Source organism: Cyprinus carpio, chromosome B12 (genome assembly GCF_018340385.1).
Source record: "Cyprinus carpio isolate SPL01 chromosome B12, ASM1834038v1, whole genome shotgun sequence".
NCBI lineage: Eukaryota > Metazoa > Chordata > Actinopteri > Cypriniformes > Cyprinidae > Cyprinus > Cyprinus carpio.
Genome location: NC_056608.1, coordinates 2,044,171 through 2,053,709, shown reverse-complemented (window position 1 = coordinate 2,053,709; position 9,539 = coordinate 2,044,171). Strand labels below are relative to the sequence as shown.

The 9,539-nt window shown below is 34.0% G+C and overlaps 1 protein-coding gene across 1 annotated transcript; it reads left to right on the top strand.

Moving 5' to 3' along the window:
• The first annotated feature begins 21 nt into the window (after positions 1–21).
• On the top strand, positions 22–7,041 carry LOC109100191 (5'(3')-deoxyribonucleotidase, mitochondrial-like). Its single transcript, XM_042734759.1, has 5 exons — positions 22–950; positions 3,329–3,429; positions 4,387–4,447; positions 5,966–6,080; positions 6,167–7,041. Exons 1-5 carry the CDS (start codon positions 687–689, stop codon positions 6,304–6,306), a joined length of 681 nt encoding a protein of 226 aa, XP_042590693.1. The 5' UTR covers positions 22–686; the 3' UTR covers positions 6,307–7,041.
• The last annotated feature ends 2,498 nt before the right edge of the window (positions 7,042–9,539 follow it).

The following is a 9,539-nucleotide window of genomic DNA, read 5'->3' as shown; positions in this document are numbered from 1 at the left end:
ACGGAATTCGCTAGATAACACGATCGCTTAAAAATAAAGCCGACATAATGCGGGATGGTGACTTCATCAGAAGCCCGGAGCGATTAACATCCTCTTAGCTCACAGTAGTTCTGTCTTTAATGGTTTATAAGCCATCGCTCAGAATCGATTCCCCTTGTGGAGAAAATGAACAGGGATTTAACTTCCGGCGGGAACGCGACTGTTCGCTTCGGGACCAACGGAAAGCGGTTCCTGTGAGGGAAAGAATCTACGAGTGTGTGTGATCTCTCTCTTTGCTGATAATCTCGGACACACTTTATGATAATAGCCAGCCCAGATCACAGCATGATTTTGAGAACGTAAGTTAATCATAATACTGTAACGGGCTTCGTTTCGCGCTTCATTCATAGGGCTCGCGCTCGATTCTGAGTTAGCTGCTAGCACGCAGGCGTTTGCACAGCTGTAAACAAATGCAGAAACGCGAGGTCAGCAACGCTGCAATTCAACACCAGCGACCGCTGGAAAACCTCGAGACCCTCTGACCCAACAATACACCCAACAAACGCGTTTACAATGAGCAAAACACTCGAGAGCCGACAGAATGAGATGAGCTAGCACCGTCGCCTCAAACACAGCCCTCTCTGTATGAGCGAGCGCACACTGCCGAGTGACCACGAGCGCTTCAGACGAGGCTGAGGTCGTTTATTATGACTCTAGTGCCGAGGATTGTGAAATGTGTCGAGAGGAGTGTGAAAAACGTGCTGTTTCAGTATCGGTGCCGCGCGCACACGAGCACTAACACGCGCAGGCTGCGAGTGCTGCTGGATATGGACGGAGTCATCGCAGACTTCGAGGGAGGATTCTTAAAGAAGTACAGGGAGAAGTTTCCCAACGAGCCTTTTATATCTTTAGAGGACAGAAGAGGATTCTGGGTGTCCACACAGTATGGAGACATGAGGAGTGACCTGTGTGTAAGTGTGTGTGTGTGATATTGTCTGATATAGTCAAAAGACTTTTAATGTTTTTAAAAAAGTCTCTTCTGCTCACCAAACCTGCATTTATTTGATTCAAGGTACAGCAAAAGCAGTAAAAATTATGAAATATTTTTACTATTTAAAATAGCTGTTTTCTGTGTGAATATATTGTAAAACTTAAATCAAATATGCAATCAAAGAAACATTACCACAATCATCATTCCGACTCAACAATTTTACTTAATCATTATTCTTTTTCAAAACACTTTGTTAAACAGAAAGTTCCAAAGATCAGCATTTATCTGAAATAGAAAGCTTCTGTAATGTTATACACTATGCCATTCAAAAGCTTTGAGTCGGTATATATTTTTTTATTCTTAATTATAGAAATTAATACTTTTGTTTAGCAAAGCATGCATTCAATTGTTTAAAAGTGATGATAGAGGCATTTATAATGTTACAAAAGAAACCTACTACACATCAAAGAAATTCATCATAACAATATAAACATCAAATAAACCTGAAAAAAATTCTTTCAACATCATAATAATAATAGTAATGTTTTTTGAGCAGCAAATCAGAATATTAGAATGATTTCTGATCATGTGACTGGAGTAATGATGCTATAAATTCAGCTTTGAAATCACAGGAATACATTTGATTTTAGAAAACTGGTGGTGTACATGGAGGAAAACTTTTAGGAGGCCAAAACTGAGCAAAAGCTTGGTGTAGATGCTGATATATGACCAAAAAGTATGAATTAACAAAAGCAATAAATCTAAATAAGATGAGATTTAAAAAAACCAAACCATAGACTGACATAAAATGACATAAATATCAGTCATCACTCTATATCTCCAGTAATATATCTTAAGATTAGATTTAAATGATGCAATTCAATCCAATGCTGATTGAGAGATGAAGAAATAAAGGCTCCTCAGAAGATGTGAGATGTTCTGGAGGCTTGTGAAGATCATTCCTCCGCTGAGGAACAGTGAAAGTAAAGCTTCTGGAAACAAACGCTCCTCAAAAGATCCTGAGGATCAGATTTGAGACTCTAAAACATGATTGATGGAGAATCAAGTAAAGCTGAGCTGCTTCAGTCCAGTAAGAGTTCATCTGGAGATATTACTGCAGTTATTCTCACCTTTACTTGATCAAAATCACTCAAGATCTGACACCAGAAGCAGCAGCTGAAGCTGGACCTTTCTACAATTACACTAAAAGAGCTTTTACTTGATAAAGGCATTTACGTACACCTCAGAAATGCACAGGTCTATATCAAGTATGAAACAGTAGGCTTTAAAGGGTTAAGTCTAAACTGGTTTTGCTGTTATCCTAAACCACACACAGCTGGTCTGTTGGTTAATATTAGAACGGTTTGAGGTATTTGTCAGCTGGTTAAATTAGGAGACTGGCTTTCCAACTAGTTACATCATCTGAAAACAGTATAGCATTTTTTTATGTTATTGTAATTTATTTTTAGTTCATTTATTCATTTATGTTGTCTGCAGGGATAGTGAGCTGCCCATGTATGTTAAAATAATAATTATTAATTATTGTAGAACGTAATTAAATTAATATGTCAATAATATCATAATAATTGAAATAGTATAAGCAATTAAAATATTTTATTATTATTATTAAATATATATTTTTTTATGTTATTGTAATTTATTTGTATTTTATTTATTTATTTTGTCTGCAGGGATAGTGAGCTTGTATGTTAAAATAATTGTTATTAATTATTATAGAATGTAATTAAATTAATGTTAACATCATAATAATTGAAATTGTATAAGAAATTAAAATATTTTATTATTATTATTAAATATAAAAATGATCACAATCCCTTTTTAAATTGACAATCTTTAATGATACATTTATTGCAATTTTCAGTCATTTTGAATTTAAATACAGATGAAGAAAATCAAGTTTATACTCATTAAGCCAAGTAAAAATATCAGTGGACGCATTTTTTACGTGTTGAACAGAGATTTAACGATTACCGTTATTTTTATCATCATTAAAACTGTATTCGATTACCGCGATTTGAACGACTGAGGATAAATAAATACTGTAGTAGTTCAGTTTTGTGTGAAAACACAGCAGAACACGCTGTTAGATAAATTATTGTCAGTCGTGTTTTCATTTCAAATCCGGACATCATTAGTAATGTTATTGTTTTGGTGATTATGCAAACAAAAAGTAATTTTATTGTTTGTTTGTTTGATTTTAAATATAAAACCTGAAGTGATTTATGCATCAGTACTTTTTGGACATTTCCAGCACATTTGAACAACACCGAGATCATTTTGGTGACTGGAATCGTGATGAGGATGAACGTCCCTAATATTGAATTTTATTGACTGCAGGAGAAGGCCATCAGCATTTGGGAGTCCAAAAACTTCTTCATGGAGCTGGAGCCTCTTCCTGGAGGAGTGGAGGCGGTGAAGGAGATGTCCAAGATGGAGAAGTAAGTTCAACCAGACGCTGTCTGCGGGACATTGTCTTGCTGTTCTAGTTCTGTGATTCGTTTCATGTTAAAGGGATACTCCACCCCAGAATGAAAATCTTGTCATTATTAATCACTTCCCCTTCATGTCGATCCAAACCCATAAAAGCTCTGTTCGTCTTCGGAACACAATTTAAGATATTTTGGATTAAAACCGGGAGGCCTGTGACTGTCCCATAGACTGCCAAGTAAATAACACTGTCAAGGACCATAAAAGGTATGAAAGTCGTCATCAGAATACTCCATCTGCCATCAGACATGCAATCTGTGTTATATGAAGCGATGGGAAAACTTTTTGTAAGTGAAGAAAACAAAAATAACGATTTATTCAACAATTCCTTTGTCAACAGTCTCCTCTGTGTCTCTCCATATCACTGTATGCTGCGTATGCTCTTCTGTGTCACAAGGATGCACTGTTTCTACGTGTATTAGCTTTGATTTGAAATAAAACAGCGCATCCTTGTGGCGCGGATGACACAGAAGAGCATACGGTGATATGAAGAGACACAGAGGAGACCGCTGACAAAGGAATTGTTGAATAAAGACAAAAAGTTTTCCAGTTGCTTCATAAAACCCAGATTACACATCTGATGATAGATGGAATATTCTGATGATGACTTTCATACCTTTTCTGGACCTTGACACTGCTATTTATTTGGCAGTCTATGGAACAGTCACAGGCCTCCCGGTTTTCATCCAAAATATCTTCAATTGTGTTCCAAAGATGAACGAAGCTTTTGGACATGAGGGTAAGTGATTAATGACTAAATGTTCATTTTAGGGTGGAGTATCCCTTTAAGCATGAAGTGTTTGTGTGACAGTCAGAGAAAGTCTCAGATTCACCCTCTGCTTTGAGTAAATGTTGAGTTTACTATTAGTTGTGAGATGACTTGCTTAGTTTCTGTTTCCTTCACCCAGTACAGATGTCTTCATTTGCACCAGTCCAATAAAACATTACAGCTACTGTCCGTATGAAAAGGTAAGATTCCCTTAAACTGAGGTTGAGCTGCATTTATAGATGGACTTTGGTCTGATTGGTTTATTTATTGATTTTGTGTATAGAGGGGTCCAAAGTCTGAGACCACTATTCAGGGTCAGCGACGTGATATTAATTTCTTTATTAATAACAGTGAATTATGTGTAAAAATCTAAACCCTAAACGTATAGTAAGTGCATGGTGTTAATTCATATTAATTTTGAAAGGACACAGTAAATAAATTCTGACCCATTTTTTCTTATATAAATTTATTCAAAGTTAAATGCACTGACTTGTACACACGCCTGATGAATTAAAATTAATTAATATTTTTGGGCAACAAAATCAAAAATGTCCTGATATCATAATAAATAAAATAAATTATAAGTAATCATTTAGTTTGACATAATATACTATTTGAACAGAACTGCTGCTTAATTTCACTTGATCAGTGAATGTTCATTTACTTAATTAGTGACCTAAAATATTGCAGAGTCTGAAATATTACAAAATAACTTTTCTTGAAATTTGTCAAAATCCTGTAACTGTCTATTTGTTTCCAGATTTGAATAAATTAGTGTTAGATTAATTATTTTAATCTAATCATTCACTTTATTATTTTATGTATCTATTTGTGTTTTGTGAGTTTTAATTAAAAAAATTATCACAACTGTTAATTTCTTTTATTAACTAATATGTTATTAAAAATATTTTAAAAAAAAATATATTATAAAAATATATATAAAATAAATATTATTTAATACTTTTATTCAGCAAGGATGTGTTAAATTGATAAAAAGTGATAGTAAAGAAAATATATTATTAGAATATATATTATTAGAATTTTTTTTTTTAATAAATGCAGTTATTTTTAACCTTTTATTCATCAAATATATTAGACAGCAGAACTGTATCCAACACTCATAATAAATCAGAATATTAGAATGATTTCTAAATGATCATGTGATAGACTGGATGTTACATGTGACACTGAAGGCTGGAGTAATGATGCTGAAAATTCAGCTTTGCATCACAGGAATAAATTATTTTTTTGAAGTATATTCAAATAGAAAACTATTATTTTAAGTTGTAATAATATTTCACAATATTACTGTTTTTTCTATATTTTGTGTATAATACAAATATAGCAAAAAAAACATATTCATAAAGCAATAAAACATTCATGAAAATATTAAACATATTAATATTTTTAAATCAATAAAACAATAATAAAAATATTTATATATATATATATATATATATATATATATATATATTATATATATATATATATATATATATATATATATATATATATATATATTTAAAAATGATTAAACCTATAGTGAAGATTAAAACGTTCCTATAGTGAAGATTAAAACGTTGACTTATAGTGAAAATCAAAACATGTTTTTTTTTTTGTAAACCAGATTTGAGTGCAGCATACCCACACACACACACATAACCAGTTTGAACCAGATTTGAGTGCAGCTTCCTCTAATGAAGTGTGTTTGTCCGCAGTACGCCTGGGTAGAGAAACATCTAGGCTCCGAGTTCCTGGAGCAGATCATCTTGACCAGAGACAAGACCATAGTGACCGGAGACATCCTCGTCGATGACAAACCTGACATCCTGGGTGAGTACGAGCCTGCTTGAGCGCTCCAGAGCCCCACGGCACGTCATGAGCTCTGGAGGAACGACGTCTGTGTGTTTCTGCTGCAGGTGTGGAGCCCAATCCGTCCTGGGAGCACGTCCTGTTCACCGCCTGCCACAACAAGCACCTGCCACCGAACCCATTCCAGAGACGCCTTCAGTCCTGGGCCGACGACTGGAGGGGAGTCCTGCAGAGCAAGCGCCAGTAAACATCACGATTTGTGCTTGGATGGGTAAAGGATCCTGTATCAGCCCTCATATTCAGTATTCTCCTGTAAATCGATTATGCAGGTCACACGGTAGTGTAATATACACAACTACGAAACGGATTCAATCTTTCATGCGAGACTTTTAGCATCATTTTATTGTTTGTTACGCTTCTACTGAGGGCTTGAAATCCATAGTTTACATCGAGCATAAACTGCCTTCCACCTCAGTCTCTAATGGGATCGTTGTAGAAACGAAGGGAGGATGTTTAAATGCTGTTTGCGCACATATAAACATAAGCATGCGATTGTCAAAATCACTATGGTTTTCCACTGGTTTTCTCATTCTGATGGGAGTATGTCGAGTTTATTAAAATAGTTTTAATTCAGGGAGAACACAATACTTGACGTGTTTGTTTGTGTGTTGTTTTTATGTCACTAAACAAAGCCATGTCGAGCTCATCTACTGTGATGGTGTGTTTTTGACGCTGTAGTTATTAGTTGCTTTTTAATCAGAGCGTCATTTCGGTTCATACTTTGTTAATATTTTTGGAATGAATCTTTTAATAAACTTTTTTCTTATGCCTTGAGGACAGGTGTTTTGGTTTATGGCTTTGGCAAGTGCATGATCTCTTGTCATGTCTAATTAATAAACAAACATAAAGTACTGTTTATGATTTCATTACTCCAGTTGCATTAATGCTTTTAATCAGTGATGCATGAAATTGATCAGAAGTGACAGTAAAGACATTTAGAATGTTACAAGTGTATTCTATTTCAAATAAAGGCTGTACTTTTGAACTTTCTGTTTATCAAAAAATTAAAAAAAAAACAAAAAATAATATGACTTTCCACAAAAATATTGTGCAGCACAACTGTGTTCAACATTGATAATAATCAGAAATGTTTCTTAAACAGCAAATTAGAATATTAAAATGATTTCTGAAGATCATGTGACACTGAAGACTGCAGTAATGATGCTGAAAATACAGCTGCGCATCACAGAAATAAATTACAGTTTAACACATATTTACAAAAGAAATGAGTTATTTTAAATTGCAATAATATTTCACAAATTTTAATGTATTAATTGATTGATTAAATGTGATTAAATAAATGTGGCTTTCTTCAAAAAACAATAAATAATACTATTATTAAAATAAAACACAAAACAACCTCAATCATTTCAAATCAATGTTGAAAACAGTTGTGCTGCACAATATTTTTGTGGAAACTGATGCATTTTATTTTTCAGGAATATTTGGTTAATAGAAAGTTCAAAAGAACTGCATTTATTTGAAATAGAAATCTTTCATTAACATTACAAATGTCTTTGCTTATGATCAACTTAATGAATCCTTGTTGAATAAAAGTGGTTAGTTTCTTTAAAATAAAAATTAATAAAAATCTTATTGACCCCAAAGTTTTTAATGATACAGCGTAGTTGAAATAAAATTTATTACTGTGAACCTAAATGCATTTATCTCATGCGTGTCGTTTGAAACGCTCACAGTGACTTCGTACGACTTTAAAGCAGCGTTTATCATCCGTTTATAAGAACAAACAAACACGATGTAATCTTAGAGATGACATTTGAAAGTACGAGAAGAAAAGCTGTTTAAAGTTGATTGCTCTTGATGATCACAGACATCTCGTCTCTCGAGCGCCGCTGAACACTGGAGGCCTGATTCATTCATCGACGGGATCATGAGATTGGCGAGTTCTGCGTAATGTTAGGAGGAGACAAACTCTTTGCGGTCGGTTATAGACGTTTTATAAGCTAATCTTATCAAAGTTATGTGATATGGCCATCAGGGATGACAGAGCAGTCTGTGGTCAAAGAAATGTGCAAAATCTCTCTTAAACTGAAAGAAAAAGTTCTAAAATATGCATGTTTAAACAAACAGATCATCTCTAGTGCTTTCTTTAGTCTGAAAATGTCTAACAACATGTAAACGACAGTCTAAGCAAAGTTTGAAAGGAGTTAAATTGAAAAAAAATATTTAAACATTTGCTGAAAATGTGCTCGTGGAGAATAAATAGCCATGAACACAAAAGCCATCGCCAAAGCATCGTGTTTTCACGATTGGCAACAGTATTTCTTTAGTTGTTTTAGTTTAGAGTTTATCTGTTTAGCAGGAGAGGGACTACATTTAGTGACTTTATGTTTGCATGAATATCTGTTCATTTTTTTAAATAAAATGTTACCTTTATGTAATGAGTTTTAACAGTTACCGAGTTTTACAGACTCTCCTCCTGCAGGAGTGATGAAGTGGTTTATTATAGAATTATTAAAGGACAAAAAATCAAACCTGTTTTGAAAAAAAAAAACTGATTAAAATTGATTGAAGCATGCATAATTAAGAAGATTATGTAAATGTTCCAGCAGTGGGGGATCTGTTTTAGGGGGAAGAAATAAAAAGAAAAAAATACTAATTGTCCTGTTAAATATTTTGTACTTTTCTGCTAATTCTGACTGACTTTAGTCTGGTTTCAGACAGATGTGTCATGATTGTGAAAAGTAAATGTATTGTTACTCATCTTGTTATATAATCCTGGTGCTCTACAGTCATATAAATGTCACGGTTTGATGTGGAGGACTATATATAAAAATATATAATCACAGACGGTTTAATAAAGAATGACTCCTCAAAGCAAGAGCTTGAGTTTTTATTGGAAACATCTATCATCAAAACACTGTGTGTGTGTGTGTGTGTGTGTGTGTGTGTGTGTGTGTGTGTGTGTGTGTGTGTGTGTGTGTGTGTGTGTGTGTGTGTTTCAGTTAAAGTTAATTTTATTTCAAGCAAGGAGGTGTTTTTTATGGTTTAGTTTTAGTTAATCGTAGCTAATTATAGTAACCAAAATCAAACTAAATACTGCACAGAAGTTAACGTCAACCAAAGCTGAAGTTAAGATCTAAAGTTCAGCTAAATGTTTAATTGGCCTTCCCAGATGAGACGCATTTAAATGTATGACTGTACATTTAAAAAAAAACAAAGATGAAATGCTTTGTAAGATGTAAGCATCATGAAGCATGTAAATAAGTGTTGCTCAGGCTCCAGATCTGATTTCCAGCAGCGGGCAGGAGGTGGCGCTTCAGACCTCTTCAAACACAGAGAAATGGACAAGAATAGAGTAGAGTAGAGCTCAGATAGAACTCTACAGTCAGACTGATGATGCTCATGTATAAACCTTACATGAGCAGTGATATATGCTTCCATTTCATTTCTAAAGTT